The 20,152-nt window shown below is 40.0% G+C and overlaps 1 protein-coding gene across 1 annotated transcript in view; it reads left to right on the top strand.

Annotated features, from left to right (window-relative positions):
• The window catches only part of LOC145411246 (acyl-coenzyme A synthetase ACSM3, mitochondrial-like), an 82,119-nt gene that overhangs the window by 40,426 nt on the left and 21,541 nt on the right, over positions 1–20,152 (top strand). Inside the window, exons 6-8 of the mRNA XM_080281314.1 lie at positions 6,632–6,755; positions 9,369–9,570; positions 16,719–16,837. Coding sequence (XP_080137440.1) covers positions 6,632–6,755; positions 9,369–9,570; positions 16,719–16,837 — 445 coding nt within the window. The remainder of the gene's footprint in view (positions 1–6,631; positions 6,756–9,368; positions 9,571–16,718; positions 16,838–20,152) is intronic.

The following is a 20,152-nucleotide window of genomic DNA, read 5'->3' as shown; positions in this document are numbered from 1 at the left end:
TGCATAAGAACAGAGCAAATAACTTTACTCCCACAAATGAATGGAAAAGACTTTGATAATGAATTCACAGAGGAAATACCATCAGAGTCCTCACCGATTAGTAAAACAGAACCAAAAAGAACTGATAATATTAAAAGTTTAAACAAACATACACAAACAGACGAGTGTACTGTATAGATCCACTCACACCACCCCTCCCAGCCCCCAGGACTAGAAACCCAGGTAACGGTACTGATTTATCAGTTTTTCCCTTCCATCTCACCAATGATTTAGTTATACCACCTAACTAAGGTGACCAGATTTATTGGAGCTAAGAGCGGGACGCACGCACGCGCGCGTGTGTGTAGATATAGATAGACAGACAGATAGATATTGACTAATGTGACAACGACCGCTGCTGCGCTACACCTCAAACTGAGGCTGCTAATCAAACACTAACGTCTCCTACGAACTCCGAACATACCGTACGGTACAGTGAATGGGTCGACCAAACTTACCAGCTAGTGAGCATTACAGATTATATATTAATAATTCGGTGTTTCATTTGGTTAGGATTATGCATAATTTTTCTAATTCATCCTAATTTCAAAAAAGAAGGTCATGCTATATCTAATGCAATAGTAAATTTCTAAAAGCGGGACATTTAAGATAATTTGCTCAAAAAGGACATTTTTTTTTTTTTTAATAACAGAACGGAGGAAGGAAAAACAAATGGGGGAAAAAAAAATAATCCATACACCAGATTACTGGTGTCCTCTATTCATAAAACATCTGTAACAGTTAGACTTGAACAGTTGTGGGTTGAAATTTGGAGGAAAACAACTCTGGGGAAGCGAGTTCCAGAGAGATGCAGTTCGGGGAATGAAAGAATCCTGATAGGCAGAAGTTCTGCAATATGGTTGAGTGACATTCCAGTCATGAGCGCTACCAGATGCCCGTGTAGCACGAGGGAAGGGATGGAGAGGTGGCACCATGGACGCAACTTCGTCTGAGCATTTGCCAAAAAAATATCTGTAAAATAATGCAAGGGAGGCAACATTCCTTCTTACTTGCAGGGGAGGTAGTTTATATGTAATGGCAAGGTTGTTAATGATTCTAACAGCTTTATTCTGAATTTTGTCTAGTTGTCTTAATGCAACCTCTCCACAACCATTCCACAAGGGTGAGCAATATTTAAGCTGAGAGCGCACATGACTCTTATAAATTATAGCTAACTGCTCATCGGCGAAGAAGTTACGGACTCTGTACAATAATCCAAGTTTCTTTGAGGCGGTTTTAGCAAGTGATCTGACATGAGAAGTCCAGCTGAGGGCACTGTTAAGTGAGACACCAAGAATTTCAATACTTTTGGAGATGGGAATATTAGTAGCACTGAAGGTAATGTACGAATCTGGCAATATCTGTCTATTAGTAAACTGTATATGTTTAGTTTTACTAGCATTAAAAGAGACAAGGTTGTTTTGTCCCCATTCACTGATTGTAGCTAGATCTTGATTTATGGAGATGGCTGTACTGAGTTGAGAGGTAGAGATATTAGACTGTAAATGGATATCTGAGTGTGAATGAACTATGTAGTGTTGAGTCATCTGCATATGAGTGAACGGGATTGTGAGTGACAGATAAGAGATCATTAATATGAACTAGAAATAGGGTTGGCGCCAGAACTGATCCCTGCGGCACGCCGGCGTTAATTGAGTGGAAATTCGAATATACATCATCTACTTTTACTCTTATTTTCCTGTCACTAAGATAAGAAGAAATTAAAGGAACAAAAGACGTTAGTCCATAGCAAGGGAGTTTGGACAGCAGGGAACGGTGCCATACTCTGTCGAAAGCTTTAGAGATATTAAGAGCTACTGCATGAGTTTCTCCAAAAAGATCAATTGATTGATGGATGGTATGAGTTAAGAGATTGAGTATGTCAATGGTGGATCTTTCGTGGCCAAAACCGTATTGTCTATCACTAATTAAGTTGTTGGATTCAAGATGTTTAACAATATGCTTATTAATTAAAGTTTCAAATACCTTACCAAGAGAAGATGTGACAGCTATTGGTCTGTAATTGGAGGGGTCAGACGAACTTCCTTTCTTCGAAACTGGGTGGATATTGGCTTCTTTCCATGAATTTAGGAATAAAGAAGTACGTATGCATAGTGTGAATAATTTGGCTAGGACAGAGGCAAGTTCAGGGGAACACTTTTTCAAAACAATTGGCGGAATTCCATCTGGGCCTGGAGCTTTGTTGGTGGGTAAATTGTCTAGGATGGATTTTACGAATCTTGTCTGTATTTTAAGTGGGGCAATTTCGGGAGAATCAAGTTCCAGTACTGAGACATTCTAGTCACAATTAAAAAGGCGGGACGGACGTCCAAAAACCGGGACTGTCCCGCCTAAAAGCGGGACTCTGGTCACCTTACACCTAACTCCTAGATGAAAGTTACCATAAAGAGCAAGTTACGGAAGAGTACTGTTCTTGTCTTAGAAGAATTATGTAAAGTAAAAGGATTGTCAGTAGAAAACGCATTATGTCAGATGAACGACGATGGGCAAACTCAAATATTTCTAATTAATCACATGAATGGGGAAGTCCAGTTGAAAATGGGGACTTGTATAGCTAATATTGAAAAATGTTCCGCCCCTGTAATGGAAATAGTTTTAGCTGGAGTGACAAGTGAGATAAACTCTACGGATAGAGAAAGCATAAAAGAGAATTTAATTCACTCAGGTGATTTTGATGAAGAAAATGATTTGTTAACCCTGTTGGAAAAACACAGGGACACCGTAGCATTACCCGGAGAACAATTAGAGTGTACTAACCTGATTAATCACAAGATTAATGTGCACCGAGATACACCACCAATCTGCCTAACTGGCCTCGCCCCGCCAATTATTCTTTCTCTGGAGGTCCTGCAGAATGACACGCTCTGCATCGGGTTGGGTGCTCCTTGCTGGACCCGGCTCGTTAATTTATGTATGAAAAGTGGTTTGCCATCTCTAGTGCATCGCATTGCATTAAGAGTGGCAGTAATCACTCTCCAACTGATGTAACATCGCCCATAACTGCCGGTCTCGGTCGTGCTCAAGCGGCTGCTGCATGGGTCTCCTGCCGCTCTATCCCAGGATGATTGGGCCTGCACAACAGCTGCCGTTATTCACGGTTTGGGTGCTGCCCCTGGCATCTGCCAGGATCCAGACTTACCCTGTCCTGGGTTTGCCGTCCCACCACTGTAGGACCATCCTCCTTTCACGATCCTCTGCCATTCGGAGGCCAAACCACTCTCCTCCATTCCAGCCATGCTATGTCAGGAGGGCCTTCGTTGGGTGGCTGCTTTGCACTCCCCTGACTTGGCCACTTATTTTGCAGATGGCTCAGTCTGTCTTGATGGCTCTGCTGGGATGCCTTTTGGCTGTGGCTGCCATATAGAGTCCTGGCGACTCTCCCAGGGAGTCCCTGAATTTCAGGTGGAACTCGTGGCCATTCTTGTGGCATTGCACCATGCCTATACCAATCCTCATGGGCATGTAGTCATCCACACTGACTCCTTATCATCGCTCCAGAGACTCCACTCTTTCTCTCTAGCTGATAAAGTCTTTCTGTTCACTGCGATCTTTCACGTTGCCTCCCTTCTCTCTGACAGAGGTGTCCCCATCACCCTCCATTGGCTCCCAGGTCATGTGGGAATTGCCGGCAATGAGCTTGCTGATGATGCAGCATTCTCTGCTTTCTCTTTCCCAAAGGTTGCGTTCCTGTTCCGGCCCGGCATCTCACACATCGTTATCACCTGGTTTGGCATCATTGGCAGGCTGTCCCGGGAGTACCACCAGCTCTGTATTTCTGAAGGCTCACACTCTGTCATATGGTATGCCACTGCCATGTCTTGTGCCCTGCTTTTGCCCCCCTCCCCAGGCCTGCCTAATTATCTTGTGGTGCGACTCCAGCGATTGCAATTGGGGTTCCTCTGCTACAAACAACTTTCTGCTGCAGAGCTGGACCCGTGTCCCTACAGTCTGGCTAGGTCTGAGGAGCCACTCATCCATTATCTCCTCCACTGTCCAGTTACTACTCTGCTCCAGTCTCGCCCCGATGTGGGCTTTGCTTGGTCGGGGGATGACTTAACTGATGCTGCAGGCATTGTTGCCAATGCACACTTCAACTTACTTCTCATTACGGTTCCCCCTCGTTAATTCCTGCTCGCGTGAGCCAAGCACATCTTTGATGGGCTCTTAGTTTGCCCATATCCTGGGATAAATATCTCCCCCCCAAAAAAGTGTCAAGTCAAGGTCACCAAAATAGCGGCCAATGGTCAGCTTGTTTTTGTCACCCACCTTTAGCACCATTATATCTCATGAATGGCTTGAGCTAAGACAATGCTAAAATGTTGGACTTAGCCAATAGCATAATCTGGTGGGCGTTTAGCATTCGGCTCCCGAATGCTTTTCAGTTATTATTATTATTATTATTATTATTATTATTATTATTACTATTATTGTCTCTATTATTATTATTATTATTATTATTATTAATATTTTTATTATTATCGCCTGCCTTTTAGCGAGATGATGTGACAATATTTTTTCTCGCCTCTGTGTGTGTGTGTGTGTGTGTGTGTGTGTGTGTGTGTGTGTGTGTGTGTGTGTTCCCATTATATCTCATGAATGTCTTGAGCTATCAATATGAAACCTTCAGGGCAGCATGATATGCCCAAAGTCTTGGACAAGTTCGAAAGTGGGCACTTTGGGTCAAAGTCAAGGTCACCAAAATGGCTGCCAAATGACAAATAGTTTTTATCACTCGCCTTTAGCACCATTTTATCTCATGAACGACTTGAGCCATCAACATGAAACCTTCAGGGTAGCAAGATGTGGCCAAAATCTTGGACTTGGATAACAGCATATTCTGGCGGGTGATTAGCATTCGGCTCCCGAATGCTTTTCTTTCGTTATTGTTGTTATTATTATTGTTATTATTATTATTATTATTATTATTATTATTATTATTATTATTCTGCAAATCTGTCTATCTATTGCCAGACGCCTTAATCCCGTACGGGGTGGCCACAAACAAATCGCCTCCATGTCGCCCTGTCCCCCGCCATTTCACTGCCCTGCTCCCAGCTTTCAACCTCCTCTCTCATACTCTTATTATTATCTCTCATATTATTATTATTATTATTATTATATAATTATTATTATTATTATTATTATTATTATTATTATTATTATTGCTATTCTTCTAACTATTATTATTATTATTATTATTATTATTATTATTATAATTATTATTATTATTATTATTATTATTATAATTATTATTATTATAATAATAATAATAATAATAATTATTATTAATTCTTATTCGTATTATTATTATTATTGCTATTACTATTATTACTAGTAGTGGTAGTAGTAGTAGTAGTAGTAATGGTAGTAGCTGTAGTAGTAGTATTAGTATTAGTATTAGTAGTAGTATCTATGTTATTGCTGTTCTTGCTGTCACCATTACTATTTTCTTCCATTGTGTTTATTTTCTTTTTACTACTACTACTACTACTACTACTAGTAGTACCACCACCACCACCACCACCACCACTACTACTACTACTACTACTACTACTACTACTACTACTGCTGCTGCTGCTGCTGCTGCTGCTGCTGCCGTTCTGGTACAAGTATTGGCTAGAGGTACAAGAAAATGAATAGTGTTGAGACGGAGTTGAGCAACCTATATGTTCCCTTCATGGCTGGATATGATGATGATGATGATGAGGCGGAGGGGGAGGAGGAGCAGTGGTAGTTGTGGCGGTAGTAGTGATGAGTGGTGATGATATCGATGATGTTAAGGTACTTGAGATACAGGTGGTGAAAAAGACGGATGAGGTGATGATAATGATGATGATGATGATTGGTGATGTATAACTAATGATGATTGATGATTGTATGATGATGATTATAATGAATTGCGTGGTGGTGGTCACGGTGGTGGTAGAAATGATGATGATGATGGTGATGATTAATGGGATGGTTGTGGTGGTCGTGGTGGTGATGATGATTATGATGATGATGATAATGAGATGGAGGTGGTGATGGTGGTAGTGTTGGTGGAAGTGATGGTAATAATGAATGGGTAGTGGTGGTGATGCTGGGAGTGATGATGATCATGATTGCCTAATTAATGGAGTGGTGGTAATGATGACGATGATGACGAAAGTGATGGTGGTGCTGCTGCTGATGATTGGGGTGGTGGTGATTATAATGATCATGATGATGGTACTGAAGGGGGAGGGGGTGATGATGATGATGATGATGAAGATAATGGGTGGGGTAATGGATGATGATTATGATGATAATGATGATGAATGGGGTGGTGGTGGAGATGGACGTAATGATGATGTTGATTATGATGAATGGAGTGGTGATGATGATGATGATGAATGGAGTGGTGATGATGATGATGAATGGGGTGGTGGTGATGATGATGATGGTGATGACTGGCCTGGTGATGATGATGATGATGATGATTGGGCTTGTGATGATGTTGATGATGATGATGATAATGATAATGGAGGAAGAGGAAGAGGAGGAGGAGGAGCAGTGTTAAAGTTGGTGGTGATGATGATGATGCACATTACAGGTACTTGTTTGACATACAAGAGCATGACTTGTTATGGAACATCTCAGACCCTGGCTGGGCCAAAGCAGCGTGGATCAACCTATATGTTCCCTTCATTGCTGGAGCCACCGCTTTCACACACAAGGTAGTTTGAACAGATATATACTTGTACTTTTGCTCTACATTCTCTTCACTTTAAATATTGTTCTTTCATCTCCGCTATAGTCGTTCTTTCATTATATTTTTGGGTCTGAGAGACCCATGTCTACCTGCAAAGCAACACGGACCGACATCTACCTGAGCAGGGTTAAGTAACTGTAATAAAATGATATTTGGCATCTCTGAATCCAATGAGGGGATAGAGACTTGCTAGTTTTCGTTCTATTCCTAAAGCTCGTTCAGGTTGCACATTGTAAAAAGTAGCACCAATTGGAAATGCCCAGGCAAACCGACTGAGAATTCAAGCCTGTTATCCTCTGTTATTTCGACTCTAGGTAAGTAACCTTTATGATTTGGCCAAAATGGGGGGACTAGCTAGGATATAAGGAGATAATTACTGGTGAGTTAGAGTATCAGTTATATCCTAATTTCCAAAGAGACTTCTAGTATTTAAATTTAGTATTTGTTGTTGTTAAACTAACACTTGTCAGAAAAAAAAAAGAGTGCAAAAATTTCTGACAGGCTTTATGATATCGTGTGGTAAGACTTTTTTTTTTTTTTTTTTTTTTTTTTTTTTTTAATGCGAGGAAGAAGGAACCAAAGGCCATGGCCCGCAGTAACAGTTCCCTCCAAGAGAAAAACAAAATACAATAGAGAGCCAAATTCAAGATCCGATCATTTTGAGATGCCTGGACACATTGCGTTTGAAAGACTGGAGATCATAGGCAGCAGGAAATACAGACAGAGGGAGACAGTTCCAGAGTTGACCTGTTGCATAAATGAAAGACTGGGAGTAACGGTTAACTCTTGCATTAGAGAGTTGGACAGAAAAGGGATGAGAGTTTGCTGCCAGACGGGTGCTACGCGCCCGTCGTAGAGGTGGAGGAATGCAAGCAGACAGTTCAGAGGAGCAGAGACCATTAAAGTAGCGATAGAAAAGAGATAAAGATGCAACAGTGCGGCGAAGAGACAGAGGTTGAAGGGAGTCAGTAAGAGGAGGAGAGTTAATGAGACGAAAAGCCTTTGACTCCACCCTATTGAGAAGAGCTGTATGTGGGGAGCCTCCCCACACATGAGAGTTGTACTCCACACAGGGGCGGATAAAACCTCTGTATAGAGTCAACAATTGTGCAGGGGTAAAGAAAGAGCGGAGTCGGCTTAGCACACCCAATCTCTTAGAAGCAGATTTTACAAGAGATGTAATATGATCTTTCCAAGATAAGTCCCGAGTAAATGAAACCCCAAGCATGTTCAAGGATGATGCAGGATTAAGCTGATTATTATTAAACATTAATGGGTATACCTGTGGAAGATTTTGTCGGGTTGATAGGTGTAAGAACTGAGTCTTAGATGCATTAAAGACAACCATATTATTTTTACCCCAGTCAGCAATACGAGCCAAGTCAGACATTAGGTGTGCCATAGCCTCATCCCTTGTTTCTTGAAGTAACTGTTGAGATGGGCGTTGCGGGAACCGAATGGAAAGGTGAAGGGTGGAGTCATCAGCATATGAGTGGATAGGGTTAGATGTACAGCTTAGAAGATCATTGATGAATAAAAGGAAGAGAGTTGGTGATAGGACAGAGCCCTGAGGAACACCACTGTTGATAGATCTAGGAGAAGAACGATGGCCGTCTACAACAGCGGCTATAGAACGACCAGAAAGGAAGCTAGCGATGAAGGCACAGAAAGAAGGATAGAAACCGTAGGAGGGCAGTTTGGAAATTAAAGATTTATGCCAGACTCGATCGAAAGCCTTTGAGATGTCAAGTGCAATGGCAAAGCTTTCGCCAAAGTCCCGAAAGGAGGATGACCAGGAGTCTGAAAGGTAGGTGAGAAGATCGCCAGTGGAGCGTCCCTGACGGAACCCATACTGACGATCGGAAAGAAGGTTGTGATAGGAAAGATGCCTTAAAATTTTTCTATTAAGAATTGACTCGAAAACTTTTGAAATACAGGACGTTAAAGCAATTGGACGATAGTTAGAGGGTTGGGAGTGGTCACCCTTCTTTGGAACTGGCTGAATGAGAGCAAACTTCCAGCAAGAAGGAAAGGTACAAGTTGACAGACAAAGGCGAAAGAGTTTGCCTATGAGTGAGATGCTGCCAAATCTGATATGTTTTCTTTTTACATAAATTCTGTCATGCCTTCCAGAAAGAAGTCTTGTGAAGAACGCTAGTACAGTTAATTATTGAACATAAATGTTCACACATATTTGTCAACGATTATTCCTTTTTGCCATAATAACTGCACCAAAAAATACAGCAGCCAACCAGGATCACATTACAAATGACGAAGTTCATTCATAGAAGTCTGGCTTTGCTACTGTAGGTTACCAGATATTGCCAACCAGTCACATGACGTGTAGCAGGTTCTTATGTCTGCGGGTGTACATTTAATGGTTAATCAGAATACAGGGTATTTGATGCACCAGTCTGAAGTAAGGGTGCTAGATGTAGCCAGTTGATTAGCCATACAATAGTCATTTCACTTAAACGTGTCTCCTGGAATTTCATATAGTTACAACTTAGTGTTTATGGTACAGGAGTGACCAGTCCCATCAGGGAAAAAAAAAAAAAAAAAAAAACTTTCCTCACAGATGCCCCAGTTTGATGCAGAAGAGGTACTGCGCACCCTACATCAGCATCCAGTTACTATGATGTGTGCACCTCCCACTGTATACCGTGCATTGGTACAGTGCTGTGAATTTGGCCGCCTACCCTTCCTCGCCCTACGACACTGTGTTAGTGCCGGAGAGCCTCTCAACCCGGAGGTCATGCGAATCTGGACCAAAAACACAGGTGGTCTCTATCTCTGTCTGTCCGTTTGTCTGTCTCTGTGCGTGCGTGCTTGTGTTCTTACCTAATTGTTCTTACGTAATTGTATCTTTACAGGAATGAGTGAAGCTCGTACTGTCCCGTGCATTAAACCATTTTTATCATACATATCCTTAAATTTGTTAATAGTTTTGGCATACTACATCAATCGGTAGTGCATTCCACTGATCAATTTTACTATTTGGGAAACTGAATTTCCTTACGTCTTTATCGCCTCTCCTTATGTAGATTTTTGCAGTGTCCTCTTGCTGATGCTTCCCCATAAGTTATATATTCATTTATGTCTTACCTTCTCTTATCCTGAGATGCATTTGTATATCATAATCACGTCTCCTCTTTTCCTCCTCTCCTGTAGTGTTGGTAGATTCAATTTTTCTAATCTTTCTTCATAGCTTAAATCCCTTAAGCTTGGTATCCATCTTGTAGCTGCCCTTTGTACTTTTTCAGTCTTATCTATGTGTTTTTTGAGATGACGATTCCATACTATAGATGCATATTCCAGGGTCGGTCTAATGAATGATGTTATTATCTTTCTTAGCATGTCATTTATATATGTGAATGTTATTCTCATATTAGCAAGCAATATATACATGTTAGTCTACATACGTTCTCACTGATATGGTCATCTGGAGATAGTCTGTTATTGATAATTACTCCTAGGTCCTTCTCTCTTTCTGATATGTGCAGGGTTGGTCTTCCTAACTTATAATTCCAATCTTGTCTTTTCTCACTTTTACCAAATCTTATTACATGACACTTGTTGACACTGAATTCCATTTGCCATTTATTGCTCCATTCATGAAGCTTTCTTAATTCCTCTTGCAACTCTTTGCAAGAATCTGTATTAGTAATTTTCCTTTGAATTTTTGCATCATCCGAAAACATATTTAGACAGTTTCCATTTCCAGTGTTACTGTCAATGTCATTTTTATATACTAAAAACATAATTGGTGCCAGCACCGAGCCCTGTGGCACTCCACTGGTCATTTCCTTCCCTAATGAGTAATTTCCCCTTAATAGTGTTCTCATTTCCCTTTTTCTAAGAAAATCCTGCATCCAGCAGTACAGATTGCCTTGGATACCTCCTTGATGGTACAGTTTCCATAAAAGTCTTTTGTGCAGTACTCTGTCAAATGCTTTCTCGAAATCTAGATAGATACTGTCCACTCTCTTCTGTAATGTTTCTGTAACTCTGTCATAGTAGCTTAATAGATTAGTAACACATGATTTTCGCTTTCTAAAACCGAGCTGCCTGTCCGTTATCAGACTGTGTTCTTCTAGATGTTTTACCCAAACTTTTCTTATCAGCTTTTCTAGTATCTTACTTACAACACTGGTTAGTGATACTGGTAGGTAGTTGAGTGGAATTTCTCTATTCCCTTTCTTGAACAGGGGAACAATGTTTGCTTTCTTCCAAATATCAGGTAGTTTACCTTGACCTAAGGATTCCTTGAATATTAAATACAATGGTCTGCTTAAATCTTCTGCACATTTATGTAGCACTGAACCTGAAAGTCCGTCAGGACCATTTGCTTTTCCTTTGTCTACTTTACGTTACTCGTCCTGTACTTCTTTTTCTGATATTTATATATCTGGTAATACATGTGGGCATGCATGTTCCATATCATCTCTCTCCAAATTTCTTTCTTATGTAAAACCTGATTGGAAGTTTTTATTTAGTAGTTTGCAGATATCTTTCTCTTGTGTACAGGTGATCCTCTCATCCATAAGGAACTGTATTATAGCTTTAACTTTGATTTTGCTTCGGATGTAGCTGTAAAAAAGCTCAGGTTGATCGCTACTTTTATTTATAATGTCCTCCTTGAACTGTTTCTGAACCTTCCTGCTGATCTTTTATAATCGTTTCTTGCCTGTTGATAGTTGTTATATGCCCTTTCACTGATGTGTCTTCTATATCTATTCCATAGCAAGTCTCTTTTATCTTTTGATTTTTTACATTCTGTGTTAAACCATTTCTTTATTTTCATTTCTGTTGTTTTGTGCTGTGGGATGTAATTTTGGATTCCTGTTTCATAAAGATCACAGAATTTTCCATATATAGTAGGCCTATTTAAATCTTGTCCTCTAAGTTCTTTTTCTCAATCAGTTTCTATAAAGTACCTCTTCAGGTCATGATAGTTGCCATTTTTGTAATTTAGAGTCTTTTTGTAACTCTCGTTGCTGGTAACGTCATATGCAATCCTGGAGTTACATTTTAAAACTGCATGGTCACTTTTGCCGAATGGGGGGTGATACATTATACAGTGTAGTCAATTTCATTTTCTTGCCTGGTAAATATAAGTTCTAGTACTGATGGATCATCAAATCCTCTTTTTCTGGTGTTTTCGTTTACATGCTGTGTTAGGAAAAACTCCTGCACAAGATCAAGGAGTTTTGATCCCAACAGCTTTTATGATTTTTTACATCTAAAGTTTTCCAATTTATATTTGAATTGAAGTCTCCAGTAAATATAATTCTTTCAAATTACTCTTCCATTTTATGTAATAATGTTCTTAAACTTTGAATTGTACTTTCTGCCAGGTCAACATATTCGCCTCTTTCCCAAGTGATTCTTTTGGGTGGCATGTATAAATTTGCCAGAATTAAATTCCCTTCATTTGTGTTATTTTCCAATGCAATCATTTATACTTCTGAGGGTATATGTAGTTTTATTTCTTTAACTTGTTGATATTTCTTTGTTAAGATCATAATTCCTCCTCCCTTTCGTAAATTTTTGTCTCTTCTCCATATATTGTATTCCTCTGAGTTTGGGGTATCGTTGGATATCTTTCGGGTTAATTCTGTTTCAGGCGGGCAAATAATGTGTGGTTCCTTTTCTCTGATATAGTCTTTTTATCTCTAATAATTTAGACATTATTCCATCTACATTTGAGTACATCAGCCTAACCATCTCGTTTACATACTTGCCATAACTTGAGTCTCCTACCTTCCTCCTTTTTGTTCCCAGTTGGTTATGTACCACTTTCATACCTGCAATCCGATTACTTTGTAAAAAAAATAAAAGTACTCTTCTCCTCCTCTGATCTTTCCTCATTCTTTGTTTTTGCCTCCTCCCTTTTTTCTTTTAGTATTCACAATTCCTCTTGAGTTAGACATCTTTTTATCCATACTTTTTAAAATTCCTCTTTCTCCATGAGTTTGTTTGCATTTTTTAGTATTGCCTCCACAGTGTTCACACTCCGGAAGGTTACTTTCAGTGGCCTTGACTTATTTCTCTCATATTTACCTAACCTTTTGTGTCCCTCTATGTCTTTATTACAGATTTCCTTTGATACTTCCTTCAGTGTGCTCATTATATTTGCCATCTCTTTTTTGTCTCCCAAAATTTTGTGTTTTTATTTCTTTCTCATCTATACCAGTGATTACTATATATTTATTGATATCTGTTGAATCTTTGACGAACTGGGGTTGTTTTGGATTATATTTTTGACTTCCTTTCTAATACCTTTTTCTTCGACTCTTATTTGTAAGTCTTTCCTTACTTTCACCATTTCAGTATATGTAGTTTCATCATCATCTTTATAACTTTGAATCACTTCATTCACCTGGATTATCTTCTCTTCAGTATCACTATACTATTTTGTTCTGTCAGACTACTTGCATGCCTAATTGTCTCTGTATCATTACTGAACTACTCTATAATACTCTCATGGTTAACAACTGTACTGGCCATTTCACCAATCTTCCTTTTAAGTGAACCCACCTCAACTGACGGCTCATCTATTGTTGTGTCTTTCTTGTTTAATTCCTTCACTAACTTTTCATTGTCTTCCTTCTGAATACGGAATTGCTTTTTAATTTCATCCATTTCACTCTGAAATGTCCCTTCCAATCTGTTAACCCTTTCTACTAATTTGTTGAATGTTTCCATTTCAACCAGTTCCTGGTAGAAATAATCCTGTTTTCTACCTGTGTGTGTGTGTGTGTGTGTGTTTAGTGTGTGTGTGTGTGTGTGTGTGTTCTTACCTAATTGTTCTTACCTAATTATATCTTTACAGGAATGAGTCAAGCTCGTACTATCCCGTGTCTTAAACCATATTTATCGTACATATTCTTAAATTAGTGAATTATTTTGGCACACACTATTTCATTCGGTAGTGCATTCCACTGATCAATTGCTCTATTTGGGAAACTAAATTTCCTTACGTCTTTATCACCTCTCTTTTTATGCAGTTTTTTGTACTGTTCTCTTGCTGATGCTTCCTCATACGTTAAGTAATCATTTATGTCTATTTTCTCCTTACCTGATATGCATTTATATAGCATAATCATGTCACCTCTTTTCCTTCTTTCCTGTAGTGTTGGTAGATTCAGTTTACTTAGTCTTTCTTCATAGCTTAGATCCCTTAAGCTTGGTACCCATCTTGTAGCGGCCCTTTGAACTTTTTCAATCTTGTCTGTGTTTTCTGAGATGAGGACTCCAGACTACTGACACATACTCCAGGGTTGGTCTGATGAATGATGTTATTATCTTTCTTAGCATGTCTTCATTTATGTATGTAAACGTTATTCTCATACTGGCAAGCAGTGTATACATGTTCCGTACCTTCTCACTGATGTGGTCAGCCGGAGATAGTCTGGTATTGACAATCACACCTAGGTCTTTCTCTCTTTCTGATGTGTGTAGGGTTTTATTTCCTAACATATAATCCCAATCAGGTCTTTTTCCACTTTTACCAAACTTGATTACATGAAACTTGTCCACACTGAATTCCATTTGCCATGTATTACTCCATTCATGAAATTTATTTAATTCTTCTTGTAGCTCGTTACAAGAGTCTGTTAGTAATTCTCCTTTGTATTTTTGCATCATCTGCAAACATATTTAGATAGGTTTCATTTCCAGTGTTACTGTCTGTATCATTTATATACGCTAAAAACATGATTGGTGCCAGCACTGAGCCCTGTGGTACTCCATTAGTCACTTCTTTCCATGATGAGTAATTTCCCCTTAGTACTGTTCTCATTTTTCTTTTCATGAGAAAATCTTGCATCCAACAACACAGTTTGCCTCGAATTCCTCCTTGTTGGTATAGTTTCCATAAAAGTCTTTGGTGTGGTACGGTGTCAAATTCTTTCTTGAAATCTAAATAGATACTGTCCACCCATCCTTCTCTTTCCTGTAATGTGTCTGTTACTCTGTCATAGTAGCTCAACAGATTAGTAACACATGATTTTCCTTTTCTGAAACCAAACTATCTTTCTGTTGCCATATTGTGTTCTTCTAGATGATTTACCCAAGCTTTTCTTATAAGCTTTTCTAATACTGTACTTTATTACAACACTGGTTAGTGATACTGGTCGGTAGTTAAGTGGATTTTGTCTATTCCCTTTCTTGAATAAGGGAACAATGTTTGCTTTCTTCCAGATATCAGGTAGTTTACCTTGACTCAAGGATTTCTTGAAAATTAAAAATAATGGTTTACTTAACTCCTTTGCACATTCACATAGCACCCAACATGAAATTTCATCTGGACCATTTGCATTTCCTTTGTCTAATTTACTTAGCTCCTCCTGTATATCTTTTTCTGATGTGTGTATATCTGGTAGTATGTGTGGGCATGCATGTTCCACATAATCCCTCTCAAAAGTTTTTTCCTCTGTAAAAACTGATTGGAAATTCTTGTTAAGTGCTTCACAGATATCCTTCTCTTGTGTATGGGTGATTCCATCGTCCGTAATATATTGTATTTTATCTTTTACTTTGGTTTTGCTTCTGATGTAGCTGTAAAATAGCTTTGGTTGATCACTACTTTTATTTATGATATCCTCCTCAAACTGTTTTTGGGCTTCCCTCCTTATTCTTGTATAATCGTTTCTTGCCTGTTTGTAATTATTATATGCCCTTTCACTATTGTGTCTTCTGTATCTATTCCACAACAAATCTCTTTTTCTTTTGATTTTTTACATTCTGTATTGAACCATTTCTTTCTTTTCTTTTCTGCTTCTTTGTGCTGTGGGACGTACTTCTGGACTCGTATTTCATAAAGGTCACAGAATTTTTCATATATAGTATTTAAATCTTGTCCTCTAAGCTCCTTTTCCCAAGCTATTTCTAAGAAGTACTTCTTTAGGTCATGATACTTTCCCTTTTTATAGTTTAGACTCTTTTTGTAACTTTCATTGCTGTTATCTATGTCATATGCAATCCTGAAGTTGCAATTTAGTACTGCATGGTCGCTTTTGCCGAATGGAGGGTGATATATTAAATTGTCAATATCGTTTTCTTGCTTAGTAAATATTAGATCTAGCACTGAGGGCACATCGAGTCCTCTTTTTCTGGTGCTTTCCCTTACATGTTGCGTTAGGAAAAACTCTTGCACAAGATCCAGGAGCTTTTGGTCCCAGCAGCTTTCTTGGCTTATTATATCTAGAGTATTCCAATTTATGTTTGTATTAAAATCTCCAGTTAGTATAATTCTTTTTTATTTCTCTTCCATTTTATGTAGTAATGCTCTTAAACTCTGAATTGTACTCTCCGCCAGGTCCTCATATTCGTCTCTTTCCCATGTGTTTGATCTGGGTGGCATGTACAAATTGGCTACAATTACTTTCCCTTCAGATGTGTGTGTGTGTGTGTGTGTGTGTGTGTGTGTGTGTGTGTGTGTGTGTGTGTGTGTGTGTGTGTGTGTGTGTGTGTGAATATAAGCCATGAAACCAATTATTATGCTGGGTGGTAATTATATAACCCTGTATTCCCAGCAGGCATTGATGATGAAGGGGGATGTGGAGTTGACAGGGGTTACTGTTCACTAGACTATTTCAGCTCACTGCCAAAAACCTCACCACATCGTTAGGTGAGAAAATGGACCTTGATGATGATGGTGATGGTGATTATGATGGTGATGATAATGATGATTAAGATGGTAATGATGATAAGGAGGAGAAATTGGATGATGGTGATGATGATGATGATGATGATGATGATGAGGAAGAGGAGGAGAAGTATAATGATGATGATGATGATGGTGATGATGATGATGAGGAGGAGGAGGAGAAGGAGGAGGAGGAGAAGTATGATGATGATGATGATGATGATGATGATGGTCATCATCATCATCATCATCATCATCTTTTCACCGCCACGGCAGGTTTGCAGATCTATGAAGGGTATGGCCAGAGCGAGTCGACCCTTCTGGCGGGTGTGTGTCGAGGCATGAAGATTCGACCTGGGTCCATGGGCAAGTCGGCACCGGGATACAGACTGGTGGTAAGTACGCAGCCCCGTCGCACTTGGATATATAGCCTCTGGGTAGGTGCTGCGGGGACGGCTCAGTGTGTTGGTGTGGGCTGCTTCACGAAACTATTAATCAACCATGCAATCAATGAAAGGAAAACATCAAAATATTATGAAGAGGGAAAACGGGTCATGGGAGCTATAAACGGAACAGATGATTCAGGTTAGATATTGATAACACCGACTGAGCCGTTCCCCCAAAATAAATGATATCGGTCAGATAGTGCTGTTTTTGGAAAATCCTGTGTACTTGCTCCTTTATGGAATAGTTGTTGGATGCAAGCAGAGAGAGCTAGGGTGGGTTCTGGTTCTGATGTTTTGTATTGAGATAACCAATTTCTGCCAATCTGCAATACCAGCTATTAGGGAAAAGTTGCAATATTGTCGGTATACCCAAGGGAATAGAGGACACACACACACACACACACACACACACACACACACACACACACACACACACACACACACACACACACACTTTCAGTGATATAGATAACAGAACTGATGTGGAATGTGTAGAACAAATTTCAAAGGAAGAGGTGTAAAGGAATTTCCAAAGTCAGTTAGGGTTCCTACATACATATTATTTATATTGTATTGTTTATAAAGGCTCCAACATGCTTGCATTCGTCCACCTTCGTCAACTAGTTGCGGTTCCCCAAGCTGCTCGATCTCTGACAGCACCCCCCCCCTTTCAGTTCCTTATCCCTCGATCCAAGTCTTTTTCAGTCTGCCTGTCACCTTCCTTATCACTATGATCACACTTCTCACCTTCTGCACCCAATTGACATCCTCAGTCCCCTTTACATGCCCGAACCATCTCCGTCTACTCCTCTGAGTAGCAGCACCAATACATTCCAGTCCCATCCTTCCTCTCTATTCTTCAGTCAGAATCCTGGCCTCCCCAGGCCTCTCATTCGAGGATGCACTACCCATTCATCTGATCATTGCCATTACTGGACATTTGAACCTACGAATATCCTCTTTCTCTACTGCCCAGGTCTCTCTACCATACAACGTTATACTCCTAACACATTCTACAGACAAAGATCCCTTTGCACGGAGGGAGAGCCCTCTCAATCTCAGGAGAGGCAACAGCTCCCTGAACTTCCTCCAACTACTCTTTTCCCTAGACACAGAGCTTAGCTCCAGCCCCATCTCCAGCATATGATGTGTTCCTCGAATAACAAAACATTTCTACACACTCAAGAGGCTCCCAAGCAAGATCAGTTCTTTCACACCTGATGATCTTTACATGCTCTTCCCGGCACATGGCACACACGAAATCAGCATTTCTCAATCTATCCCTAATACCACAACATGTTTTATGCATCCACTTATCACAAACACTGCATAGGATGGAGCTACTTCCCACATCCTCGTGGCAAAATGCACATGGCCACACTCCCTTAGCTTTGACGGTTCCACCACCAGCCCTATATATCACAACTTTTTTTTTTTTATTCGTTCTGTCTCTCCATTTCCTAAATCATTCCTCCACCCCGTTCTCATTTTCTACAGTCAACACCAAGTCATCAGCATACAGCATCTCAGATGGGAGTCCATTTCTGAAGTAACGTGAGAGAGCTTCAGCTACAATGACAAACAACAAGCAGCTCAAGACTGACCCCTGATGCATGCCAGTATTCTCGGAAAACTCATTGTTCAAATCTTCATTCACCCTCACCTGGGTGCAAGCACCCACATACATAGCCACAACCACTCTCAAAAACCACTCCATAATCCCAAGCTTTCTGGTTGTCCACTTCGCCACTGGCCTAGGGACTCTGTCAAAGGCTTTCTCCAAATCAACAAAAAGAAAGTACAGAGTCCTTTTCTTTCATATATTTTTTTTCCCCTAAAGATGTCCGACAATGAATAAGACTTCAGTGGTCCCTTTGCCTTGTATAAACCCAAGCTGCATCTCATTATTATTCACTCTTTCCATTCTCATACCTTCTGTGACTCTCTCCATTACCTTCAGTTTGCTTCAATAATCTCAGTTTATTATGCTTCAGTAATCTCCTCTCTCTGTTACATAACCCTTCCTGTCCACATTTACTTTCACACTCTTCAGCAAGTCAACTGGAACAACACACTCATGCTGAATCGTATTTATCAATTTATTAGTTAAACTCACTCCTCTATCTCCTGAGGCATTAACCATTTCAGCTCTCAGCTCAGACACACCTGCCGCCTTCCCGAACTGTCTCCTGCCTGTTGCCCTGCTGACTTAACAGTGTCAATCAAAGGCCAACGGTCAAACACTGTACCCACTGATTCCAATCCTTCCCTGTTCTAGTAAGACTCCTCTTCCGGGGTCTTTAACATCATCACTTTCGGCCACTACCTTTCCTACACCAATGTTTACACACTGCTCACCTGTGATATCCCTATTTTCCCTCTTCCATCTGCTTTACCACCTTAAATACCATATTCTTCTTTTTAGTACTATTTAGGATATCCAGTAAAAGTTTCTGAGACTCAGATTTTTGCCCTGCATGCCTCTTTTCTAGTCTTTTGCTTGGCAGTCAAATTTTCCTCTATGTTACTACCCGTTTTCCATTCCCGGATAAGTCTTTAACTGAGGCTTCTACATCTTCATCCCACTACCATGTTATGTCTTGGAGGGACCCCCTGCTCATCCACACGCATAAGTAACTTGAGAGCTATGTACTGCTCATTATGACTTTCATCAACAGTTACCTATTCAGCTACCACTCGACTCATCGCTCTGTAGAAGGATTTTCCTTCTGGGTACATAGTCCTTGTGTTCATCACTTGCTCTTAACCCGCCCCGTCCCGGAGACGTGAATTCACGCCCTCACATGATGTGCACTCATATCCCGGAGACGTAAATTAATGTGGCAACATTGCAAGGACATTGCAAGGTCCCTAATTTGCACAATTTTCAATTTTCACGAGTGATTTTTGGCACGAATACATGGGACACCTTCCTCTACAAGATGCCAGGCAGGGACAATGCCTTACCCAGCATGACCTCCTCCCCCCTCCTGCATGACCTTTTCTCAGCAATTCACCTGTTATCAGTGATCTGGCCAGTAGAGCCATGTCATGCCACAGTACGAAATTCAGGGCCAGAGTGATTCCCCAATCGGTGACAATGTGGAGGACAAACATTAGAGGAAGAAACAGTCAGAAATGATGATCAGGTAATGTGGCAAAAAAAGATCAGGAATGGTGATGAGTTAGTATGTGAAACAATGCTTATAATGCCTATAATACCGTTTGAAAACCAATATACTCTCGTACTACATATAAATTCAT

The sequence above is a fragment of the Coenobita brevimanus genome, chromosome 88 (genome assembly GCF_032717465.1).
Source record: "Coenobita brevimanus isolate Jiangsu-jjx chromosome 88, ASM3271746v2, whole genome shotgun sequence".
NCBI classification, from domain to species: domain Eukaryota; kingdom Metazoa; phylum Arthropoda; class Malacostraca; order Decapoda; family Coenobitidae; genus Coenobita; species Coenobita brevimanus.
Note: the sequence above shows the minus strand (reverse complement) of the source record. Positions and strands in the feature narration are given on the sequence as shown.